Source organism: Stegostoma tigrinum, chromosome 8, assembly GCF_030684315.1.
Source record: "Stegostoma tigrinum isolate sSteTig4 chromosome 8, sSteTig4.hap1, whole genome shotgun sequence".
Lineage (NCBI taxonomy): Eukaryota > Metazoa > Chordata > Chondrichthyes > Orectolobiformes > Stegostomatidae > Stegostoma > Stegostoma tigrinum.
In genome coordinates this window covers 67,186,838-67,214,015 of record NC_081361.1, presented here as the reverse complement: position 1 = coordinate 67,214,015, position 27,178 = coordinate 67,186,838, and the positions used below count along the sequence as shown (strand labels likewise).

General features: G+C 40.9%; 1 protein-coding gene across 13 annotated transcripts in view; it reads left to right on the top strand.

Moving 5' to 3' along the window:
- mast2 (microtubule associated serine/threonine kinase 2) overlaps window positions 1–27,178 on the top strand; it is a 464,628-nt gene that overhangs the window by 331,897 nt on the left and 105,553 nt on the right. For 9 of the 13 annotated variants that reach the window (XM_059647949.1, XM_059647956.1, XM_059647955.1 and 6 more), the window contains 2 exons: window positions 21,403–21,478; window positions 26,835–26,855. In XM_059647949.1, coding sequence (XP_059503932.1) covers window positions 21,403–21,478; window positions 26,835–26,855 — 97 coding nt within the window. Of the gene's footprint in view, window positions 1–17,876; window positions 18,259–21,402; window positions 21,479–26,834; window positions 26,856–27,178 lie in introns of those variants that run through there. The other 4 variants (XM_059647961.1, XM_059647950.1, XM_059647959.1 and 1 more) reach the window with 3 other exon arrangements.

The following is a 27,178-nucleotide window of genomic DNA, read 5'->3' as shown; positions in this document are numbered from 1 at the left end:
TGGATTGGATCCACACATTGGACTTTCAAAAAAAAGCACAGCTTTTGTTGAAATCGGAGACTGATTCACCAAAAAGTGACCAAATTTAATTTGTTTGATGACACATTACACATTCCAACTCTGCGGAAAAGAGACAGCCAGTCAGTGAAATTCATTTTTGGCACAGTGGTTAGCACTGCTGCCTCACAGCGCCAGGTACCGGTTTCAATTCCAGCCTTGGTTGACTGTCTGTGTGGAGTTTGCATGTTCTGCCCATGTCTGTGTAGGTTTCCTCTGGGTGCTCCAGTTCCCTCCCACAGTCCAAAGATGTGCAGGCTAGGTGGGTTAGCTGTGGTAAATATGGGTTTACGGGGATAGAATAGATGGTGATTCTGACTGGGATTCTCTTCAGAGAATTGGTGTGGGCTCGATGTACCAAATGGCTTGTTCCCACACTAAGGATTCTGTGATTACAGACATGGACACTCAAAGGGGATTAAAAACAACCTTCTTCCTGCCTTATGAATATATACGGAAGCACCTTCCATATTTATATGGCTAGCCATGATTGAATAATCAAAACCAATCATTCAAATGCTAATTGCTTTTGCTAATTGGACCTTCTTTGGAATAGCTCCCAGACCAGATTCAATTACATCATGATTAGAATATACAATAACTTAATGAATTACTGGCCATTGGAGAAAGATGTCACATGACAAACTGAGTTCTCTGTGTGTATTTAAGTCAATATTTTTAAGGCTGAACAGAACTCACAATTGAAACAAAGCCCATAAGACATAGGAATCAAAGTCAGCCATTTGACCCATCGAGAGCCTGAAGTGGAAGCTCTTCCCAATCTCTCCTTCTTCACCACAAACTTGGGTCATGTGTTTCCATTCTACAATAGACAGAAACTTACTTTCATAGGAATATTTCACTTCCAACTGCTGCAGTCCATTTAAAGTAGGTAGCTCCACAGTGTCCTTGGGTAAGTAATTAAAGGATATTAATTCAATGACACTGAAGGAATGGCTATATTTGTCCAAGTCAGGATTGTAAGTGGATTGGAGCTAAACTTGCAGGTGGTGGTGTGCCATATGTCTGCTCTGTGTGTCCTTGTAGATGGCTGTAGTCTTGGGTTTGGAAAGTGCTGTATAAGGAGCCTTGCTGAATTTCTTCAGCGCATATTGTGGATGGTGCACATTGCTGCTACTGAGCATTTTTAATGAAATTTGTTTCTGTGACCCTTAGCATCTAACCCATTGAAATGAAGCCAAAGAGTAATTGTCAACAGCCTTTTCTATGGTTGACCATTGTTTTGTGTCCACAAAACTAACTTACAGTTCAGTCTCTGAGCTGTGCTCAGTTAATACGTGTGGGACATTCCCTTATAAACACTGCAATACCCAGCAATGATGACCTTAGGTGAATTAAAAAAAAATACACTTGTGCTGTGTAGTATCCAACCATGTCATCCTGACTTGATTTTTTTTCTTTAAAAGGCAGAAGAGATTTTTGTGTTGAAAGGTTTTTGTGACTTTTTTGATGTAATAGATTTTTAATGTAGATAGCTGTTAGGGTCTGGAATGCATCATCTGATATTGTGGTAGAAGCAGATCCACACGTCTTTGAAAGGAGAGTTGGAACATTAGGAAGAGGAAACATTTGAAGAAATACAGTGAAAAGGTGAGGGTGTGAAACAAAATGAATTACTCATGCAGAAACCAGGTACAGATAGATCAAGAAGCTTCAGTCTGTGCTGCAATCATTCCGTGATCTATGTGTTTTGCATTTATTGAGTTTAGGTGAGGGCAGAATTGAATGCGGTTGTATCACCCCCCACAATAAAATATCCTCCTAGCACATCCTGGGTTCATGGACAGGATGTACACCAGAGCTCACTAGATAGTGATCTTGTGTTTGAATCTTGGTTTTTTTTAATCATCCGCATGATCCAAAGTATATAAACAAAAGCACACTGTAGTGTCAAAGTTGTTTGCTCTTCGATATCTTTGCAGAGATTAGAAATTGGAGGAAAGCCTTTATGGTGTTGTATGATGAAGATATTCTGGATTTTAGTGGAGTCTTCTGAGAAAGCTAAGCCATACAATAAAATTGAGGAATACAGAAGTTTTGAGAGCAATAAATATTTAATCCTTGTTTTCATGCATAACTCTTAAAATTCAAATTTAAAATAATTTAGCAAAAACTTGCACCAAAAACGATTAAGCAACATTTTTAAGCATTATCTGTGGGAAGGAAAGTAATAATCCTAATTATGTTTTAATGTTGTAGAATTTATTACAGATTGCTTGTTTTACACATGGCACCCTCCAGTATTTTATTTAAGCAAATCATTTATGTTTGGCTAATGTTCGATCAGATTGTTGCCTGGAACCTTGTATTATATCGACCAACCAATATGATCATTTTTAGGAGATTAATTAGCTGCCGGCTTATTTAGGTTGTACCAAGTTGTCTTATGTATTACATGTATTTATAGAGACTGCACTAAATTATTGTATGTAGAACTAAATACTTTACTTGTAAAAATGTAAAACAAAAAATTGTTAGACAACAAGGTATAGAACTGGATGAACACAGGCCAAGCAGCATCAGAGGAGCAGGAAAGCTGATGTTTTGGGTCGAACCCCTTCTTCAGAAAATAAGATGTTGCTTGTTTTTGTTGCCTGTGTTAAGCAGGCATGCATGTAAAGCTTGGTCTGACAAAGCAGTACATTTTTGAGAAGACTGCATGGGAAGATCTTTCATACAAAGTAGGCCTCAATTTTGACCCCTGGTATTTCCAACTTTCGGAATCCACTAATAGGCTGGATAAATTAAGCCACCTACTTAGCACCACAGTCTGAGAAGATGAATATTAAGAGGCTAGATCTAAATTATATTCTGAATAAACAGAGCTTATGAATGCCTGTCAAAATTCATTTGCTATGTTTCATGATAAATATATTTTGGCACCTTTCTTTTGAATATATAATTCATATTAATGTAACCATGAAATTAGCTTACTAACTGCAAGATGGTAGATGAATTATTTGCATTTCCTGTTGGGTAAACTGTACATTGCTTAACTTATCATGTAGCTGACTTTGACCTGTCAACTGAAAAGGCACAGACTTTAATGAAATGTATGTGCTGCCATGTCTAGGGTTTTCAAAAATATTTGTAATGTTACAGCTGTAAATACGTCAACACATCTGAACTTTGCTATCTTGCATTTTTAATTCAAAATCACATTTATTTACATTTCTTTGCCAATTTTGTGTATTTGGGGATGGTTGGATGCATGAATAGCAATCAATATATATCAAGTAAAATTGTTTCTCGCTTGATGTTGCTGCTGTTAATCATTTTTGTTCTCTTCTTCCTTCCCTGTGGGCCCCCCCTGCCCACCCTCAATCAAATAGGAAATATAGAAAGACATAATGAAATAGTTGAGCCCTCCCTTCTGATACTTGTTATTTTCAAGGATTTGGAGGTGAATGTTCCAAGTTGTTCCTTGATGCTGTTGCCCTGTTAGCATGTTCTACAAATGCAGGTTTTTAAAGATTTCATTACAGCAACATACATTTATGTAGGACCTATCGCAGAAGGAAATGGCCCTATTTTTCTGATCAGCCTGGGCAGAGATATCATTACACACCTCTGGAGCAGGTCGGTCCATGGGTAGGGATGCTACTACTACACCACAAGAGGGCCCCATAATGAAATATATTCTTCCAGTCAACCTGTTCAGAGATGTTATTATATACCTCTGGGGCTGGTTGGAACTGAACCTGGGCTTCCCTTTCCGGGGCTAGGTATAATACCACTGATCCACAAGATCTCTATCATGAAATGTATGCTGTTGAGTATTATTAGCACTATCGGGGCTCTGGCCAAATTGTTAAATAGTAGCCCTCTTAGTCAAAATCAGTTGTGTTTGAAGTGTCATCGCTCATGAGTGTCAATGGATAGTTTGGAGTTTCTCCTGATTTATGATTTTACAAAATTAAACATTTCGGGATCTTCTATAGTCTAAAATGATTAAAGGAACACATTTATTCAAAATGAATCCCATGGTTGATACCCATATTGGCTGAATGCGAAATATTCACGTAATTCTCTAAATTAGATTGAATTAAAAATGGAGGAAAGCAACAGCTCTGTTGATAAATAACATTTGAATTTCAGTCAGGTATGATGTTTTACCCTTCAAAAATGTTCAATTTGCAACAAAAGTCACATTGCTACACTATGAAATGGACAACAGAGATTTTAGTCATTTCTGGGCATGGACACCATGGGATTGAAGAATCCAACAGAAATTTATACAAACATTACATTCCTCAGGCACAGAATTGTCTGGGCTGGTATTAAACTACTCATCGCAGCAGTATGTCATGTTTCAGAAGATCTGAGGCAGAATGAAGTGTGAAATTTTTTTGGCCACTTGATTTCATGCAGTGATGATGTCATGAATTTATCTCTTAAAGGCATACTGAATACTGACAGTAAGACATACCACAACAGGTTAGCAGAATGTTAGTTTGTTGTTTCAATTCAACAAAAGCTAATGTATTAACAAACCAGGAACAGCATTTTGTACTTGACTGTTCCTTTTACTGCACTCACTGTACTAATCCTTAATTATCCTCATACAGTTCTTCAAATACATGTGGCGTAGAGCTTCACTTCCTATTGGCAATGCTGTGATTGCTATCTCAAAGGGAGCTGCATATTCATTTCCTGCACATTGTCTTGAGTCATTTATGAAAATCAAGTCAAGATGAGTGCCAGTTCTCATTGCTCTTTTACACACATAGTTGTAACTCTTCATTCTGAATGCCTTTTTTCATAAGATAATGCAGTGGCTAAATCTTCTTTTTCTTCAAAAACACATGAATTACATTTAGCACATAACTGATGTGTAAAGTGTGGACACACCTGTTGGGTGGATCTTGGAAACATTTAATCTGGTGGTTTTTAATTCACTACATCAACGTTTATGCTTTTACTGAAAAAAACTACTTTACTTCACCGGATCGGATAACATAACCTTGGGATCATGTGCTATTCTCTTTGCCTGAAAATGACTCAAAGCAGATTTGGCAAGCTCAGCCACATTGTCGTTACCCTTATTTCTTCAAGGCTTCTCTGTCCAGTACTTTTCCATTCGGCCACAGCTGCAGACTGTCTGAGACAACACTTCAGTTCCTTGACTTTATCCTTTTACGCCAAATTGTCACAGTTTCCTGGGTTTCTGCTGCCTCACCTTTTCTAGTTGACAAACTCAAAGACATGTGTCTCATTATTGCATGACCAACAACTGGCTGCTAGGATGTATGTTTGTGTAACTGTTTGGGTATGCCAGCTCAAGCTAATATTACTGTAATTAGGTCCATTATAACCCACACGTTAGGCATTTTTATTGCCCCTAAGAACCTAGATAAGGGAATTCAGTTTCCGGATTGTAATTATTATTTTCTTTCAACTTAGTAATCTTGATCTCTTTAGCCTGCTATTAAAACTGGTTTTCCTGTTTTGTGAAATTCCAAAACAGACATATTTAAAGTCTGATCAGAGATAATGGGAACTGCAGATGCTGGAGAATCCAAGATAACAAAGTGTGGAGCAGGATGAACACAGCAGGCCAAGCAGCATCTCAGGAGCACAAAAGCTGACGTTTCGGGCCTAGACTCTTCATGCTTTTTTGAAGGGTCTAGGCCCGAAACGTCAGCTTTTGTGCTCCTGAGATGCTGCTTGGCCTGCTGTGTTCAACCAGCTTCACACTTTGTTATCTTATATTTAAAGTCTTCACTTTAACATTATCTCTCCCTTTCACCTTTGAGTTTTGCTATAATATTTCAGGTACGTTTTTTTTAAATGCTATCTGTATCCAATTTTGGTTTTACTTTTTGGCTGCTTTATTTTGGATATCTTTTATGAACACTTACCCCATTGTGCCATTTGTACACAAGCTTTCTTTTTGTAGTTTAGTACCGCGATTCACTTCCCTTTTAACATCAGTTTTTCTCAGTTGTTGCCTGTTCTAAAGTTCTGTCCTTAGAGTAAAAATATAGATTATGCTCTTGAGACAAATTTACAGAAAATGCAGGTTTAGACTCTGTTATGAGCAGGGCAAAACAGGAATCTATTTTGGAAAGCTCTTGTTACATCCTTGCCATCTCTACCCGTGCCCACTCTTTTATATTTCAGAGGTAGGCCCAGTGGCATCCATTAGGTTTCTTGCTATCTTGCCCACTGCTTCAGAGTCAATTAAGGGTATATTGAGGTAATCATATTTTTTTTACTGGTCAATGCTAAGACCCCATCTGAGTAGTGTATTCAGTCTTGGATTCAGAATCTGAGGACCATTGTATTAGTTTTGGAAGGGAAGCTGCAAATTTCTTATGCTGTTGCCATATTTAAACGGCTCGATAATGAAAAAATGTTGCATAAGCTTGATTTTAACGCCTTTCAGTTTAGAAGGTTAAGGTTTGACCTAGCTGAGGTATCTAATATAGTTTGGAATCCAGTATGCTTGATACAGGAAAAGTACTACTTTTAATTGAGGAATGAAAGATGGCATTTAAAGTGTTTTACCCTTTTGAATTCCTACACAAACTGTGTTTAGACTGGAGGCCTTATGGTGGTACACAAGGGATGTGGGAATGTAAAATTACATACATAGTTCCTGAAATAACTCCAGACAGGCCACTATTCTGTTAGCAAGACAGCCTTTATTTACACATGGAGAGTACTTGACATGAGAGCAGCTTCCTCAGAGCCAGCTCTCAGAGTGAACAGAACCCCTGACACACCTGTTTATATCTGTCAGCCACGTCTCCCTGATTGGGGCTGTCAATCTGGTCCAATCAGGGAACTCATATTCTATGAGGTCCACCTGGCTGACCTTGTTACAATAACTATATCCCTCCCCCTCTAAGCCCAATGAAGTAGGCTTATTCTTTTTCTTGTACTCTGTCCTTGGAGCGTTTTTGCACCGGTTCCTCCGACTCAGTTTTGGATATGGGAGGCACTTACCAGACCTTAGCCTTTTGTGCCCAGAACCTCTTGGAAGAAATTCATCCTCTTCTTCAGGTGGCAAAGGTTGTGACATTTGCCGTGTCTGTCTTAGACTCCGAACTTGCTTTGACACTAGCCGGAGGAAGAGGACCCACGGATTCTGACAGCCTTTCCGGCTGTTCTGAAGGGCCAAGTATGTTTGCTCCTGCCCTGTTTGAGAGTTTGCAGCTTTCATGTGGTCCACGTGCTTGTTCAGGACTGTGTCTCCTACCGGAACTTTTTATGTCCCAGGACCTGTCCTCGCTTCGACCATGCCTCTTACCCATGCAGAGCCATTTCCATGGTATGGGCACCAAACTTCGTCCCCTGAAGTAAACCTTTATTAGAAGAGTCTTGTGTCTAGTGTTGGCATTCCTGACACCATTTCACCTCCCTGCTACACTCCTCTCCTCCCCCCTCACCACAAAAAAAGTCCAGGAAGATCAGATTTAACCTGACATGATGTCTTCTCCCCCAATAACAACTCTTCTGGAGCTAGCTCTACATTTGCCTGAGGGTGCTCCGATAATCACATAGGAACTGGGAACAGTTTGGCATTGAGTGAAGCTGAAGGCTGTTTCTTTAAGCCTGCCTTCAAAGTTTGGTCTGTTCTTTCCACCAAATGCCATTTGACCTTAGGACATACTTGAATTCCCTGCTGGTAATTGACGGTCACTTGTCTGTGACCAGTAGTTCCGAGAGCCTGTGTACAGCATAAAATGTTTGCAGCTTCTCTATTATTGTCTCCGTGTTTGACGAATGAACTCTATGCGCATCCGACCACTTTATATAGGCATCCACAATGATTAATAATATTGAGCCCATGAAAATGCTGGCATACTCGACGTGTAACCGAGTTCAGTGTTTACCTGGCCATTCTCTAAAATCTGAGGAAGCCGCTGGCGGTAATTTTTGTCCTTGTTGGCGCTCTGGGCACTGCTCCACCAAAGCAACTATGTCTGCATCCAATCCTGCCCACCAGATATAACGTCTTGGCAATATCTTAATTTTGGACAGTCCTGAATGACCCTGGTGGTGTTCAGCCAGCGTCTGGCGGTGACCTTTGGTTGGCACAGTCATTGTTGTTCCCCATAATAAAATGCCAACCTGTATGGTGATCTTGTCTCGCTGTGTCCGGAAAGGTTGTAATTTTGTTTGGGATGGCTGTTTGGTTTCCCCCAACACCACTGGATCTTTTAGTTTTGCCAGGGCTGAATCTTTTTGTGTTCACAGTCTGACATTGTCAGCAGTGACCAAAAGGGTGTCCAGAAAGCTTAAGACTAGAACAGATTCTTTCAGTGGTGCATCTGCCAGTGGGAGGCAGCTCAAGGCATTTGTACTTGCTACTTGGCTTCCGGACAGTATCCCAACTTGTAACGGTATGCACTTCAAATGAGAGCCCACCACTGAATTTGGCCTGAAGCTATGGGTGGCATGGCTTTGCCCTCTTTGAGTAGCCCTAGCAGGTTTGTAATCTGTTTCTGTTACAAATTTACATCTATGAAGGCATTAACGGAACTTTCTCATCCCAAAGATGACCGTCAAATCTTCTTTTGCAATCTGGACCTATTTGCGCTCTGTGTCAGCCAAAGTCTGGGAAGCACACACTATTGGGCGCTTCTGTCCATCGGGCCATCTGTGAACCAATACTATACCAATACCATCTGGGGAGACGTCACATGTGAGCACCATGATCCCACTTGGGATCACAGTGTGCCAACACCTTAGGTGATGATAGCTGCTTCTTCATTTCCCTAAAAGCTAAGTCTAAGCTATGAGACAATTTCCAAGGCCAACCCTTTTTCAAGAGCAATTCTATGTGTTTCAAGATGGAGGCCAGATTGTGCGTGAACTTTCCATAATAATGCACCAATCCAAGGGAAGACCTAAGCTTTGGTACAGATGTGGGAGCTGCAGTGCCTCTGATCGCCCTCACTTTACCTTCCAACAGGCCCAGTCCTGTCAACTCTGTAGCCCAAGTAGGTCACTTGGGGTGGTTGGAACACACAGTTTTCCCTTCTAAGGCATATGCACACCTGGGAGAAACAACTAAGGACTATGTCCAAGTTCTCTAAGTGCTCTTTGGTGGTCTTCCCTGTTATTAGCACTTCACTTGGGGCAGCACGGTAGCTCAGTGGTTAGCACTGCTGCCTCACAGCACCAGGAATCTGGGTTCGATTCCACCCTCGGGTGACTGTCTGTGTGGAGTTTGCACATTCTCCTCGTGTCTGCGTGGGTTTCCTCTGGGTGCTCCGGTTTCGTCCCACAGTCCAAAGATGTGCAGGTTAGGTGGATTGGTCATGCTAAATTGCCCATAGTGTTCAGGGATGTGTAGATTAAGTGGGTTATGGGGGAATGAGTCTGGGTGGGATATCTGGGAGTTTGTGTGGACTTGCTGGGCTGAAGGGTCTGTTTCCATGCTGTCAGGATTCTGTGTTCTAGAGAAGTGGTTCTCAGTTGACTGCTGAAAAATGTTACAGGCTGATGATACCCCAAATAGTTGTCTCGCATATCGATACAAACCCTTCTGGGCATTAATTGTAGCAAACATCTGGGAATACTCTCCAAATGCATTTGAAATACTCACAGCTCATGTCCAGTTTCGTGAAGGACAACCCTCCTGCCAGCTTTGCCAAGTCTCTTATGTGAGGGATTGGGTATTTATCCCGGTACAAGAAGCGGTTAACTGTTAGTTTAAAATCCCCACAAAGGTGAGCCACCTTGTTGGACTTCACACTCCGTGTGACCGGTGCCATTCATTTGCAATCTGGACAGGTTTGATGATTCCTTCCTTTTCAAGCTTCCTGGTTTCTGCCTGTACTTTTGCTCATAAGGCAAATGGCACTGGGCGGGCCTTGAGGATTGTGTATTTGCTTCCTCGTTAATATGCATGGTGGTCTTGGCTTGTTTGATAGTCCCTAACTAGACCTTCCTGATAAACGTCTAGGTATTTAACTAGGACTTCATTCAGGCAGCCATTTCCTAATCAAAAAATATTGAGCCGATCTAGGCAAGTCTTTCTCAACCGATTTCGGCTTGGACCCGAGCCTATTACTACAATCTGTGGGAACTGAATCAGTTGCTTCTGATATGAGATGGGAGCGGAAGTTGTTCCCTGAATCTGTGAAGGCTCCCTAGTATAGCTTCTCAGTCTAGACAAGATTTTACACAAACTTAGGGCGAATTTTGTCAAAGAGTGGCAATCGCTGAAACGGCCGCGGTGGTATCAATCTCATTAGAACTGGGCGACTATTTAACCAGATTTTATTTTGATTGGTTCTGATTTGGATGTTGCGAAGCAAGTTAACTGTTCCAAGCCAGATGTAGGTGGACTTTCCAGAGTGTGCACTCTACTGGATACAGTTCGATGAGTTCTCTGACTCAATTAAAGCCTAGTGGGACTCCTTTGCTCTCTCAAGTCCATATACCGGCAGCAACTACAATGGCTTGCTGGTTCTGATCCTGAAGAACATGTTAACCATTTGGCTGAGGTTTTGATTTGTTTTGAGGTTTTGCTGTGGGTTGACCGACAGTCCCTCTGTTTAGGATATGCCCTGAGGGAGGCTATGCAATTACCTTCACTCAAGTGATGTCCCCCAAACTCAGACTGCCTGGCAAGGCTGTCCACTTCCATCAGCATACCCTGTAACTCATGTGCTCTGCATTTTCTAATGACAAAGCCAGTTGTGGTGCCTGATTGTAGTCCAGTTGGGCTTCAGCTAGTAGGCACTTTTGCATGTCACATCATTAATCCCATATACCAAACGGTCTCTCAGTATCTCATCAAGGGTTAAACCAAAGTCGTATGTCTCTGCTAGTCATCTTAACCTTGGCAAAAATCCTGACACAGAATCCCCTGTTTCTCAAACTGCTGAGTAAAACTGATTGCACCTGAGAATTAAAGAAGTTGGGGGTTGTACTATTCCCAACTAAATCCGTTAACTCATGCAAGATTTTCGTATCTGGTGCCTCAGGAAATATCAGGATCCTAATGACCGAAAAAGCTGTAGATTAACAATCTGTCTGGAGAATTACTTATTGCTTTTCACCTGTCCCAATGTCATTTGCCCAGAAAAAATAACGCATTCTTTTCACATTTTGGACCCAGTCTTGACAGCAGTATTGAATGAGTCAGGCTTCCCAAATAATTGCATGATGCCAAAAATGTTTACCCCATTTCAAAGACAGCTGTTGGAAGCAAATTTCTTCAAAGTGTATTTTTTTCTCTTCATGCCACTGAAATAATTCCATCACTAAGTCACTCTTTATTTACATGTGCATAGCTCTTGACTCTTGTCCGGCTTCCTCAGAGCCAGCTCTCAGAGTGAACAGAACCCCTGTCACTCCTGTTTATATCTATCAGCCAGCCTGCTTAAACCAGATTAACAGCCCTAGGCAGGGAACCTATATTCTATGGAGATCCACCTGGCTGACCTCATTACAATCATTACAGTTGTAAGATTATGGAGAGAGCTTGGAACAGTAGGATTACCTTTGGATTTTGCTAGTTTAGAGCGAGCACAAACAGATCCTCTGACCATAAACCAGGATTCCAAATGTTTGCAATATTGTGGGAAATCAGAACTCAGGGATATAATCCTAAAACTAGGGCCAGGCCAATTAAAAATGAAATCAGGAAGCACTTTTTCTGACAACGGATATAACTTTCTCCTCAAAAGGTTGTGGATTATGAGCCATATAAAGCTTTTCATAATGGTAAAACAGTTTTTTTTCCATATCTCTCAATCTTTTAATATGACAAAGGCAGACAATGGATTTGAGGTCCATAGCAACCTTAGTGTGATTGAATGATGGATCAGAATTAAGATGATAGAATCTGCAAGACCCAAAAGATATAAAGTGGCGATGCGGGTGACACTTTGAAAGAACAAAGGCTAATCATTGCAGTTTATTCACTCACCAACAGGATCATTGTACTGTAGTGTTAACAAAATGCAAATTGTCCTTGTTTTCTGTGTTAAAAATATTTCATACATGTAAACAAATATGCATTTTTATAGTATAATTCTTGCAAAATTGACAAAAGCATTAAAATCTTAGGAGTGCTAGAAAAAGGGTGATGTATGTGTGGAATGAGCTGCCAGAAGAAGCGGTCGAGATGGGTACAATTACAATGTTTAACGCCATCTAGACGGGTATATGAATAGGAAGGGTGCAGAGGTATATGGACCAAATGCTGGCAAATGGAACTAGATAGATAGGATATCTGATTGGCACGGATGAGTTGGACCGAAGTGTCTGTTTCCATGCTGTATATCTCTCTGCTTCTCATTGGAACATAAATAATGTAGAACTTATTCAATTACAAACTACGGTTTCTGATTTTTGACTCAAAAGAGGCTGAAAAAAAATGCTTGGCTTCTTCTCAGTGCCCATCAGTTTAAATGAAAGCAAATGCAAAACTATTTCTTAAATCAGAACATTGGCCTGAAGATAACCTTGTAAAATGAGAGTAATTAATGGAAATATTGTTTTGTAATGCTCAATATTATAAAATGGCAACAAGGTTATGAATTTGAAATGTGCAAAATTGTAACATTTACTTCTGATGCTTCCAACTTACCATGATCTTATTTTTGTTGTCTCTCCATACCCAAAATGTGGCCAAACAGCAAGCTAACGTTTCCAGAAAATGCTGTCTGCTTTTGTTAGAAGGTCATTGTACAGAAGCAAAACTGGCATTTTGGTACCTTAAAATGGTGTTGTTTTCTTCACAGGCAAATTACTTTAAAATAATGGGATTAAATACATTTTCCCTAAATTACACGAAGCACGGCTACAGCCGATGTGTTTTTCACTCTTAATGATTGGATGTCGCATCATATCAAAATGTTATAATTCCATTTGACATAAACTACCAAGAGAGTGTCCATGATGAATTATTAATAACCTACAGGTTCCTCTAGGATTATTGATAACAGATGTAACCCAAGCTCAAAATAAAAATTAATAAGGTTGGTTAATTATATGGGGAATTACTATTTGTCATAGTTGTGGCTTGTACATGGCTGAGGACCCTTTCAGCCACAGTGGTGGGGAATCTTCGGTTGAGGAAATAGGTGGACACTTTGCACTCCACCCAATTTACGTCTCAAATTTAGTACTAATTTAGTCAGCTTGCTTTCTGACACAGTCATTCAGCTGCGTGTGTGGAGTTTGCACATTCTCCCTGTGTCTGCATGGTTTCCTCCAGGTACACCGATTTCCTCCCACAGTCCAAAGATGTGCAGGTTAGGTGGATGAGCTATGCTAAATTGCCCATAGTTTCAGGGGATGTGTAGGCTAGGTGAGTTAGCCCTGAGAAATGCATGGTTACAGGGATAGAGTATGGGGGGCGTGGGGGGTGATGGATGGGTCTGGGTGGGATGCTCTTCGGAAGGTTGTTGTAGACTCACTGGGCTAAATGGCCTCTCTATCCTGCTTGGTAACATTCATGATGGACTAATAAGCTGGTAAATTATTAATATTTTAATTGTTAACATCTGTTTTCTCTATATTTTTGATTCTGAACTCCTTCGTAAAAATAAACTTAAGTATAAGCCCAGAGGAAAATACAAATGGGTGAAAAAATGGCAATGGAATTCATCAGCTCAAAGATGAACACACTTGTAAAATAAAGTGCTGAAGAAATTCAGTACTTCTGGCAGCATCTTTGTGAAGAGAAACAGAGTTAATGTTTTGAATACAATATGATTCTTCTTCAGTAATGAAGAGAACCCTTTGCCATGCTGCTGAGTTTCTCCACCCCCTTCTGTTTATATTTCAGCTGTCCAGCATCTGCAGTACTTTGCTTTTAACTCATGAATGCATTCCTGACTGATAGAGGAATTGAAATCTAACTTGATGGATGCTACACGCTTTGTTTAATTAGTTAGGTAGAAGATAGCCAACCATAATATGCACAGTGTGCAAGCTGAACATGTGTGATCTCCATTTAAAAAGAATATTATGTTCTCAGTTTTAGCATTCTTTGACTACTAACTGGTGCACTGCACTGTAAAAAATGGTACCAGAATTTCTCAGAAAATGATGGGTGGCCCTCCATGGAATGGTGTTCTTTTGCTTTCACCAGCATAATTGCTGGTGAAATTCAGCATAATCACCAGCATAATTGCTTCTCAAAAGATCGGTATGCCCAGCATGGGATCCCAAAACCAGTCCAGCCTGTCTCTGCGTCCCTAACCTGTTCTCCTCTCACCCATCCCTTCCTCCCACCCCAAGCCGCACCTCCATCTCCTATCTACTAACCTCATTCCACCTCCTTGACCTGTCCGTCTTCCCTGGACTGACCTATCCCCTCCCTACCTCCCCACCTATACTCTCCACCTATCTTCTTTTCTCTCCATCTTCGGTCCGCCTCCCCCTCACTCCCTATTTATTCCAGAACCCTCACCCCATCCCCCTCTCTGATGAAGGGTCTAGGCCCGAAACGTCAGCTTATGGAAGTATTCCTGCTCTTACCTAACACTCATTGTGAGTGCTGTTTTTGTAGATGCCAGTTTGAGCAGTGGGGAAATTCTAGTTACAGACAAGCAAAATCAGGGAGTTATGACTGGAAATTTGTCTAACTAGTAGCTGATTGGTCTGTGATATGGTGATCTGTTGCCAATGACAAAAAAAAATGATTGGCTCTCAGGTAGCTTAAGATGCACATGGTTCAAGCAGAAGCCATCAGATTTCTGAGAGGGAAGCTGTGATTTCACCCTGAAGTAAAAAGCATTTCAAGCCTGAAGACAGCTAGTTTATTTCATTTCATCAGTTGCTGGAAGCTGTGACTTTTAACTAATAGGCCAGAGACCTTATTTATAAATGTGAACCAGCCACAGTGTGTCTCCTACAACCAAGTGAAAGAAGATCAATAAACATGTTCCGGTCAACAGAAAGATCATCTCAGTAAACTCTGTGGACTGGGTCGGGTTGACTGCCTTTCCAGTCTATTCTTCCACAGATACCACCAGTTTTGTTTTGTGTGTGTGAGAGTGCGTGTTCGTGCGTGTGTGTGTGTGTGTGTGTGAGAGAGAGAGTGCATGCTCGTGTGTGTGTATGTATGTGTGTGAGAGAGAGAGATAGAGGAGTTGGGAGAGTTCTATAAGTGGTTTAAGTTTTGACTGGTAGAGTTATTTGTTAATCGTCCATAATTGTTTACCTATAGCTGGAATCTATTTATTTGTAAAAAATAGTAATTCTTGTTAAGCACAGAAACTTGTTCTTTCTATCAATTGGATTTAAAAAACAAGAAAATTGGAGAATTCTGCATTGTTTTAAATAAAAGTCTTTAACAACTTTGACAAGTACAGTAATAGCAGGGCATGATTTCCTACTGTCATCTCAGAAAGGTGTAATGATTGTCAAGCAACTGTGGGTATTTAGAAAACCTGACGATATCATCTGTATTCTACACAATAATTTTTACTGTTGCTTCTATCTGTAGGTAACGGACAGCTCTGACCTTGGCCATTGGAGTAACTAAATATTGGAGAGACTTTCTGTTGTATTTAATTTATTCAAGAGATTTAAACTGCCTGTGACCAATTTGTCCTAAACTTTCCTGTATTCCTATTTCATATCTGTCAAATTTCTGCAGACATTTACCCCTGACAAACTGACTTTTCAAACCATTTTGTATTTGGATTGTGTATTATATTAAGGTCTATTCCTGCTTCCATTTCTTGTGTTGTTTTGAATTGAGAATTTACACTGTTCGTATATAGGTCAGGTGGGTTAGCTATTGGAAATGCAGGGTTACAGAGACAGGGTGGGTCTGGGAGGAAGCTCTTCAGAGGGACAGTGTTCGTTTTTAATATTGCATCTGGAAAGTCTACAGTGTGACTGATTTTGTCACTTCAGTTCCATTTTTAAGAGTTTTTATGCTATTTGATTGTTTTATTTCAAACCAAACATTGCTGCTGAAAATAAACATTCTGTTTCTTTCTTAAAAAACTCTTATCCATTTGAATTTCCGGTATTGTTTACGGCTTGTGTGTGATCAGGAACTGTGGAGTTTGGTGGTATGTGTCCGTCCTTATAGTTCTAAGTATAAATGTCCAAAAATAATCATGCAGAACATTCAGCCCATCAAGTCCACACTGACCCTCTGAAGAGCATCCTCCCAGACCCACACTCCTTCCCTATCTCTGTAACCCTGCATTTCCAATAGCTAACCCACCTAACCTGCACATGTTTGGACAGTGGGAGGAAACCAGACCACCTGGAGGTAACCCCCGCAGGCACAGGGCGAATATGCAAACTCCTGACAGTCACCTGAGGCTGACATTGAACTCGTGCCTCTGGCGCTATGAGGCAGCAGTGCTCATCACTGGGCCACTGTGCTGCCCCAATAATTGAAACAAAAATGGTGAATATGTTATGGCAGGTGCAAGCTGTTTGGGTCTGATAACTTATTTTTGATTGATGAGGAGTAGTAATTCAGTCTGTCTGTTTTGTTACATGTTCCCACTGCTGAACATTATCTGTGCTCAATATAAATCAGTAATTTTATTGTTAAAACACTGTAAGGCAACCTGTCACAATATGACACCAAATAACTGACTCAAATGTTCTGCTAATAGTCATACTTGATTTACCTGCAGAGTAAGGTATGACGTGGCTGAGTGATTCTGGCACAGCCTCCAGAACGGGCAAGGAGGTCGGCAGCAAGTGACGAAATCTGAGTATGGGGATCCACTACGCCACCTAGTGTCTAGATCTGAAACTGCACTGACTGTGGTTGACAGGCAAATCATTGTCAGCATTCAGAGATAGCAAGAGCTGCAGATCCTGGAGTCAGAGTCAATACGGAGTGGAGCTGGAGGAACACGGCAGGTCAAGCAACATTAGAGGAGCAGGAGAGTCGACGTGTCCAGTCTAGACTCTTCAGGACTTGGGGTAGGGAGCTTGGAAATAAATAGAGGAAAGAGGGGTGGGCCTTGGAGAAGGTAGCTGTGATGGTGATAGATGGATGCAGGGAGGGGTAGTGTGGATCAGTCAGTGGGAAAACTGGGGCGGCTGGTCGGGGAAGGAGATGGACAGGTCGTGTCAGGTCAAGGAGGTAGAGGTGAGAGGCGGAGTTGAACATGACATGAGGTCGGTGGTGGGGAGATTTTAAAGCTGGTGGATTCAGTGTTTAGCCCATCGGGCTGTGGGCTGTATCCGTTGCTCACAATGTGGCCTCCTTTACATCAGTGAGACCCAGTGTGAATTCAGTAACAGACTTGCGGAGTCACCTGCACTCTGTACGCTATAGTCAACACCTTCCGGTTGCTAACCATTTTAACTCCCCCACCCACTCCCTGGGTGACATGTCCATCCTGGGCCTCCTGCAGTGCCAGAATGACGCCACATGCAAACTGGAGAAGCAACACCTCAAATTCTGCCTCGGGAGCCGACAACCCAATGGCCCAAACGTAGAATTCACCAGTTTCAAAATCTCCCTACCTTCGGCCTCATCCCATGTCCAACCCTCCCTCTCATTGCTAGCTCCTTTACCTGACACACCTATCCATCTCCTTCCCCACCTAGCCACTCCACCCTTCCCACTGACCAATCCCCACTACCCCCAACCTGCATCCACCTACTGCCATCCCAGCTGCCTTCCCCCAGCCCCACCCCTCTTTCTTCCTCCTCCCCAATCCTGATGAAGGTTCTAGACCCGAAAAGTCAACTTTCGTGCTCCTCTGAAGCTACTTGACCTGCTGTGTTCCTCCAGCTCCACACTCAGCATTGTTACGAACAACAAAAATAGAGCAGATGTACGTAGATTGGCACAATTAAGCTGTGTTAAACAAACAATGTGACGAGACGATGTGGGATATAATTTCATCATTGTGGCCTAGATGGAGACAGTTTAGACTATAGGGTCTGTGTCAGATCTCAGTACAGCTATCCAGTCGCTTGTTATTGTGCATACTTTATGCTTATATACTCACTCAAAAGGATATAAATGTGTCCATGGTTCCTCCTCATATGCCTTATGTTATCACAAAAGGGATTAAACAGATATTTATAAATGGCAAAGTTCTAAGTGAATTCTGATCTTGTTGAATGAATAATCATGAATTTATTTGTTTCACTGCAGACCATTTAACTCGTGCTACATATTTTAAAGCTTCCAGCGACCTGCCACTATTTCTTATTTCTCAATGTGTACTTATTCCTTGTCAATTTTCTGCCTGTCATCTACTTCTGAAGGTATTGATTCTTTGCTGAACCTCTGGTTTTGTTCCAAAATAACTGTTATGCATATACGGGTTTTGCAGTAATGTCAATCCCACCGTCATGTAAATCAGGAGATATCCCCCCACCAAAAAAAAGTTTTGACGTGAGTTTCTGCTTTTTAAAATGTAAAACAATATAAGTTGTTTATGAACCTCCTAAATGGCTTTTAAAATCTTATTAATCAGATCAGAATTGTTTCCTGTTATGATTTCAGCTGATGATACAATGGACAAGTCAAAGTGTAATCTAGCCTAATAGATCATTTTTTGTGCTGATTATTCACTGAAACATCACACAAAACTACAATGTTTTTTGTCAATAAAACACACATTTATTACACAAGAGAAAAGAAACAAGAAAAGCCAGTTAAATGCACAATTTGGAAGATGTAAAAGCACATAACAAAACAAAGTCTATCGCCCAATGCCTTTGCCTTCACTTTACTGTATTTAAAATCCAGAGAAATTACTCTTCTGTATCATACCATTTAGGCTTGACCTCACTGTTTCTGTGTTGTGAACTGTGAAGTTTTACATGAATAATCTCAAGACTGACACTTTAAATTTTCTCAGCCTTTTAATAATTTGCACATATCTCACCGAAGACTTCTGGTTTGGAAGTTTCACAAGCTAAGCTTCTACAGCAAGATGACTGTGCTTTCCCTGAACTGTCCTCTACTTCTTCCTTGGAGAGAAACTATATTATCCCTCAGGCACCAGTCTGGTCTCCTCCAAAGCTGCTCTAAAAGCTTTTAGTCTCTATGTTCTAAGCTGACATCAACCTTTTGTGTGTTCTAAACCAAAATCAATGTTCCTCTCAATGTTTACACTCCCTGTTGTAAACACTGCAGTATGAATAATCTTAAGAGTCTGTGGATTTTGCATCATTTTTTCTATTACCCATAATGAATTAGATCAGTATTCCAGAAAAGATTCTTTCATTTTTTTCAAAGCTTTTCACAAAAGTAACAAGCATCCATGTGTCGCTAATTTGAAATACAAACTTTTAAAATGTTATTTATAAATCACATACCTTCAATCACATTACGGAAACTTTATAACTGTGTGTATTTGTAAAATCTGTAACATGTATTTAAAAAGAGACTTTTAGGAATCTGCCTTGCTATATTCACTTGTTAATGAAGAATTCACTTTCTCTTCACAAACAATATTGGCTGAAACAGGATGAAATCTGCCAACATAATATATTAATAATGCATTTATCTATAATGGAATTTGATCAACAACTTGAGTTACTCAAAATACAACAGTGGCAGCTGAGTTAATTCAAACATGCATTGTAACTAGTAAGTTTAAAAAGTCCATCTTACCTGTCACCCCCAAGTGTATCATTTGTTTTTACCCCCAAAAATCTAGTGTAAAGATTTCAGATACAGTTTCAATGATCAAATTTAACCTTTTCATTTTTGTTCTCAATATCTTGAAATAATTTAACGTAACAAATGGACATGTAGAATAATAGATACTTAGTGAGTAGTGCACACATATTGTTGTTTAAGCATTTTCTCGTGATTTTAGAACAATGAAGTGATCTCTAAGACAGCCGTGATTCTGGAGGTGCTTTGTAGCATAGCTGCTCAGATTATTTCTATTGACCTGAGAGTCTAAAGCACAGGATCACATGCATTGGCCGATCATTTAGGATTTGGATTGTGACCCTTTAGAATTTTCTCCCCCAGAGAGTTGTGGATGTTTCATCCAAGACTATGTTCTGAAGAACAGTTAATTCTATTTCTCTACAGACGCTGCCAGACTTACTGAGTGTCTCCAGAACTCCATGTTTGTTTCAGATTCCCAGTATCCACAGTATTTTGCTTTTAATATAATTAAGGCTGAACTACTTAAACATTTTGTCTCTTGATGTCCACAGATATAAGGAGTGGGCAGGAAAATGGAGTTGAAGCCTGTGATAAGCCATAATCATTTCTGCTGTCAGAACTTGTGTAAAGGGCCACATGTTTTCCTGTTTTTGGTGTTGTATCATTAGTCAACAACCTACAGTTCTGCAAAATTCCCTCTATGGGACAGTCCCAAAGTTCTTTCTACTGTAGATGTGAAACAATGGTAGATGACGAGGAAGGAAGTTTTAAAAAATAGAGTAGGTTGGGAATCCAAAGTCCCAATGCAAGAGATGTTCCTTCAGGATCATTTTTAAAGCAAAGAGTGTGGTGAGAACTAAATAGGGTAAAAGTATTGTGGCTAAATGAGGAGTCTTACATGGCAAATGAGTGAAAAACAATAAGACACTTGGTTTTGCAGATACGGAATCCAGGAAAGAATTTGAAACTTAGGTCAGAACTTTGTCAGCTCCATAGGGTTTCCATAATGAGCCAAGTACACACTAAGTGGCAGTAGCATTCTGATTGACTTAGGTTCCCGTATTCACGATAGTCCACTGAGCACTGTTCCCACCCAGGACACTCGCATTGTTGCTATTCTGTGTGATGAGAAATAAAAGGCAGTGGCAACTTCAGGGTCTTGCATCGTCACTCTCTGTCTGCTGATTCTCTTCTGTAAGACAATCAACATTTGGGTCTCACCCTGGCTCCCCTAGCAAATGTCAACAACAGAATGAGATTTTGCACCGCACTTCCTAGACTGCAAGTGAGACTGTATTTTCTGAAGAGAAATTAGCTGCAGGACTATGGTGAAAAGACCGGGAATTGGGGCTAGCAACTTTCATAGAGATAGCAGAAATGACAGACTGAATAGCATTCTTCTGTGCTATGACTATTCCATCATTCACTTTTCTCTCCATCATATTACTAGAATTTTGTGTCAGCAGCTATTCAGTTTTCAACTCCTATCCACGTCCTGGCGCTTCTAAGTCGGAACAGTGGATAGTTGTTCTGTGGTAAGAGCCTTTAAGAATTTTCTCTTTCTAACCCAAGGGACATGCTCATTTCAAATTCATTCTGCTGATTGAACTTACACCAACTAAATCCATCTCATCTGGGAATTGAACTTAGAACCTCTGTCATCTGGTTTGACTAATTAGTGGATGACCTCACTTCAGAAGCCACAAATAGTCATGTTTAAATGCGCTACCTAAAACTGGCTCTAATTTCACATTTTTTTATTCTCAATTTGCCGACAGGTAGCAGCCCTCTTGACAGTCCAAGAAATTTTTCTCCAAATGCAGCAGCTCACTTTTCATTCATACCAGCACGAAGGTGAGATTTATTATTTCACTGTTTTTTTTAAATAATAGCATGCAAGATGATTTAGATGTTGCATGGAACACGCTCAGGTTGCACGCAAAGTTAATGAGATGATGGTAGGATATTAGTTTACATTTTTGCCTGGCTTGCTGCAGCTGTTCAACATTAGATGTGAGCAGCTGATGTGTTTACCATGTATCCATCTTTGCAAAGTGATGCAAATAACATTTTGAACAGTCAAGAGCAGAAATTAATTTCAGCATTGTAAAAGATAGGGTAACCCCACCTTATTTGATGACACTGATAATAAAATAATGAAGGTAGGACTTGTTGAAATACTCAACAGGTTTGACAATGTCTTTGGAGAAAGAAACAGTTAACGTTTCAGATTGATGACCTTTCATCAATGCTGATAATGCCAGACCCACTTCGTATTGGAAATGGATTGGAGACAGCAGCAAATATTGCCAATTGACTGACAGGGATTCAGGCATGCTAACATAGAGGCCAATTTGTTTGTCAGCATGTTGCTTGCTGATATTTTTAATGGCTGCTAACATCTTAGAATCTTTTGGAAGAATGGTTTTGGTTAACTGTTGATCCCGACAAGTTGTGTTTGCAAACATCCTGATCTTAGCACAGCATCCACGAGTGAAAATGCTCTGAATGGAAAACACCCATCTCAGTAAAGTCTGCCAACAGAAACAGCAGATCCTTCTGAAAAGCAACAGAAATAAGAATCCGATAGATAGTGCAGCTGGCTTTCCCACTGAGCACACAGTCATTTATCCTGCACCTTCTGCTCATCCAAGCACTTGTCTTTCTTGAGATCAGCATCAGTTTTCCCACTAACTTTGATTTGAATATGTAAGTGATTTATTTGAATATGCAGCTCCTTAAAATGTTGTTGTACAATTTTGTGTCTCTCGCACTCTACTGGAGCCAACTTACGTGCAGCCTGCAAGCAGTTCTTTTGGGTTATTATGAAGCTTATGGAGAATAGTGGTCAGATAAGCAAAGACAATTTCCTCGGGCAGGAACAACTAGGGCTGGGATTGAATGAGCTAGCTCACTGTGTCCCAATTGTAAAAGTGAGCAGGGATGTCTGTTGTGGAAGATCACCTGTTTCTGGTAGCAAACTTTGTTCAGCAGGGAGCTGCTTCTCAGGTACTTTAAGGTGGGACAGATGTTTGGATATCATATAGCATCTAGTAAAAAGGTACAAGTTGCACTGTCCTACCAGATCATAGGGCTGCTGTCTGAATAGAAGGTCGCCACACCCCAAGTGGTGAGGAGAAGTCAAGAGGGTAACCTCAGCTGATACCATGAATTTCAAACCAGCCATTCAGCCAGCTAAGCTTATTGGCACCCCCATCCTGGCATTAGGTAACGACAGAAGGAACATTCATATTCATCAAAATTATTTGTAAAGCACAATGTAGTTGTAGCAATGTAGTGGAGTAATAATGGTTACTGGCTTGTACCTAGTAGGTGAAGCCATTATATGATCGAACATTAAGTCATATGGGTCACATGGGTTTCAAAATTTGATGCCTAGTCAATGCTGAAGTTGCTGATTTCATTTGGGGACACATTGCTGCCCTTAGTCAACATTCCATCTAAGCGAACAAGGTGTAGAGCTGGATGAACACAGCAAGCCAAGCAGCATCAGGGGAGTAGTAAAGCTGACGTTTTGGGCCTAGACCCTTCTTCAGAAATGGGGGAGGGGAAGGGGGTTCTGAAATAAATAGACAGAGAAGGGGAGGCGGATGGAAGATGGATAGAGGAGAAGATAGGTAGAGAGGAAATAGACCGGTCAAAGAGTTGGGGATGAAGCCAGTAAAGGTGAATGTAGGTGGGGAGGTAAGGAGGAGATAGGTCAGTCCAGGGAGGACGGACAGGTCCAGGGGGCGGAATGAGGTTAGTAGGTAGGAGATGGGGGTGGGGCTTGAGGTGGGAGGAGGGAGTAGGTGGGAGGAAGGACAGGTTAGGGAGGCAGGGACAAACTGGGCTGGTTTTGGGACGGGGTAGGGGGAGGAGGGATTTTGAAGCTTGTGAAGTCCACATTGATACCACTGGGCTGAAAGGTTCCCAGCAACTCATATTCCGCTTGGGGACCCTGCAGCCCAATGGTATCATTATGGACTCCCACAAGCTTCAAAATTTCCCCTCCCCCACTGCATCCCAAAACCAGCCCAGCTCATCCCCGCCTCCCTAACCTGTCCTTCCTTCCACTTGTCCCCTCCTCCCACCCCAACTTCACCAGCTTCAGAACATAGGGAAAGCACTTTTGAAAATTCATTGCATTAAAAGCACTATTTTATGCTGAAGTTTGGTCCAAATTACTAGTTATTAGAACCCAACAAAACCCTTATTGATATGTTAAAAAATAGTCCTAAACTATTATTTACTTCATACAACCAACATAAAGCCCATCTTCTACCTACAATAGTCAGCAAGGTTCTGTGTTCCTCAAGTTAGCAAGCATTATTATCCTGTTTATTGACCTTGGTTGTTGAAAAAAAAATTCAGAAAGACTAAAAGTATTCACCTTAGTATTGCTAACAAGGTTGTATAATAATTTTCCACTTCTTTTCTAAAGTTTAAACTTGTCTTTTTTTATGTTCCCGTTTTGGATACAGGTGAAAGCATTAAGTACTGCTTAGTGACATGGGACATGGTTCAAATCCTGCCTATAGACGGGTCGTAGAGCTACATTTAACAGCTGGCCATCACGTTGGTTAGGAATAGTAACCGACATGAGGCCAAATATAAAAGGAGAGAAAGCTAGAAAGTCTCTATGTTAGATACAGTATCACCTTGTAAACCATCAGTTTTAACTAGTTAATCTCATGAACTTCTTCAGCCCTACTGTGTGGCTTAAACATATATTTAAAAGCATTTTTACAGTTTTAGATACAACAAAGCACAGGTGTGTTAACAGAAAATGAAATAAGGAGGTCCCAGGCTGCTGTGTGTGGTGAGGGAGGAAGTTATAAGGGCTCTGACCCAAATTTTTAATTCCTCTCTGGCTGCAGGAAAGGTGCCAGAGGATTGGAGGACAGCTAACGTGGATCCACTTTTCATAGAAGCATGACAAGAACAACCAGAGAATTACAGAGCAGCAAGTCGTGGGGAAACTATTGGAGAAAATTCTGAAGGAGAGAATAGATTCCCACATGGAGAGGCAGTTTGATTAGAGACTGTCAGCATAGCACATTATAGGAAGGGTGTAATTGTACGGGAGGATGTGCAGAGGAGATTCGCTCGGATGTTTCAGGGATTGGAACATTTTAACTATGAAGCGCAGCTGGATAAGCTCAGGTTGTTTTCTTCAGAGCAGAAGTAGTTGAGGGGGGAGCTGATTGAGGTGTATATGATTACGAGATTATGGATAAGGTGAATTGGAAGCATCTGCTCCCCTTTTGTTGAAAGGCCAGGAATGAGTGTGCACACTTTTAAGGCCAGGGGCAGGAGTTTAATGGGGGATTTGAAGAAAGCTGTTTTCACTAAACAGGCAGTGGGAATCTGGAATGCATTGCCCAGGAATGAAGGCAGGAAAACTCATAACTTTGAAAAAGTGTTTGGATGAGCACTTAAAATATCATAACATTTTCTTTATGGGCCAAGTGCTGGAAAGTAAAATTCATGTAGATCGGTGGATAGGAGTTTTTTTTTCGGCTGCGGACATGATGGGCCAAAGGCTCTCCTCTTTACAGTATGGCTCTATGACTGTCTTACACGATGTACAATTATTAATTTTTCATTCTCCTATAACCTACTGGAGCTATTCAGAGCATTAAAAATTGTGCCTCATTGAAAATAAAGGACTATAATGCTAATTTTAAACTTAAGAAATAAATGACTTTAAAGTTTTTGAGAAGATTTGAAGCTTGGATTGTGAATGAGGTTGTTGACATACTCGCCGCGCCAGTGTGTTTGGTTGCAGATGTTTTGTCATCCTGCTCGGCAACATCATCAGTGCACCTCCGGTGAAGTGTCGGTGTTCTGTCCCGCTTGTTATTTATATTTCTCAGTTTGCTGGGGTGGTTGGCATCACAACTGGGTCTGTTTTTCAATGGTTCATATATCTGGTCCAGTTCAATGTGTTTTTTGATGGAGTTCTGGTTCGAATGCCAGGCCTCCAGTAATTCCCAGGCATGTCTCTTTTTTGGCTCGTGCTATTACCAATGTGTTGTCCCAGTCGCATTCATGTCCTCCTTTGTCTGTGTGGATTGAGACCAGTGAGAATTGGTTGTCTCTCTTGGCGGCTAGTTGGTGTTCGTGTATGCTTATTGTCAGTTTTCTTCCCGCTTGGCCCATGTAATGTTTCTCACAGTCCTTGCATGGTATTTTGTATAATAAATTACTTCTATTGGTTGTGAGTAGGGGATCCATTATGTTCATCAGTAGCTGTTGCAGGGTGGTTGTTTGTTTGTGGGATATCCTGATACCTAGGGGTCTGAGTAGTCTTGTAGTCATTTTGATATGTCCCTGATGTACAGTAGGGTGACTAGCATGTCTGGCCATGTTATGTCATCTTCTTGTGGTCAGTCACGGAGGTAATGGCGGATTGTACTTTTTGGGTATCTGTACATCAGAGAAATATTGGAGATGACCAGAAGGCTACTCAGACCCCTAGGTATCAACGTAGCCCCACAAACCAACAAACACCCTGCAACAGCTACTGACGAACGTAAGTGATCCCATATCTAAAACCAGTGAAGCTTATGTAATATACAAAACACCATAGGCAAAACTGGAAGAAAACTGACAATAAGGATACACGAAGACCAAATTGCCACCAAGATACACAACAAATTCTGACTGGTCTCAGTGCACACAGACAAAGAAGGACATAAATTCGACTGGGACAAAACATAACAGCACGAGCCAAACAGAGACATGCCCGGGAATCTTGGCATTCCAACCTGGACTCCATCAGCAAACAGATTGAACTGGACCTGATATACAAACTACTGAGAAACAGGACCAGAAGTGATGCCAACCACCCCAGCAAACCGAGGCAGATAAATAACAAGCAGGACAGAACACCGATGTTTCACCGGAGGTGCACTGATAATGTTACCGAGCAGGGTGATGAAATGTCTGCAATCAAATACACCGGCTCACTGAGCAAGGCTACAACCTCAAGTAAATGACTGTTGTGAACTTGCTAAGCTAAAACCAAAAGTCATATTTTGTTTGACATTGTATACTGTGTGTTAGAATTAAGTACAAACACTAAAACTGTCGATTTTCCATATGACACAGGTAAACATTTGAGAAATCCAGTAATTTAAATGTATGTCACTTTGTATTGCATTGATTTGTTAGTCATTAATGTATTTATATTTCTTTGATGCAGCCATGGTCACAGAGCTGACAGGTAACACTCAGATACGTGTTGCTGTCATATTAATTGCATGGTCGGAGCTATACTTTGGATGTTTGCGCATGGAAATGCCATGTAGTGCTGAAGTAAATGTTTTGCTTTTAGTTGCTTCATGTGTACAGAATGTTGCACCTCCTGAAATTTTCACAATATTTCATGGAGGACTATGCTTACAGGCAGACGTAAAAAAAGCTGCAATTGGTAGGAAATGTCATTCCTTGAAGAATTATTATTTGATATTACTAGATCTGCAGCTACATATCTGTTGATGAATGCCAAGCTCCTTTTCTGCTTCCTGGGCTAATCTGTGCCCATTT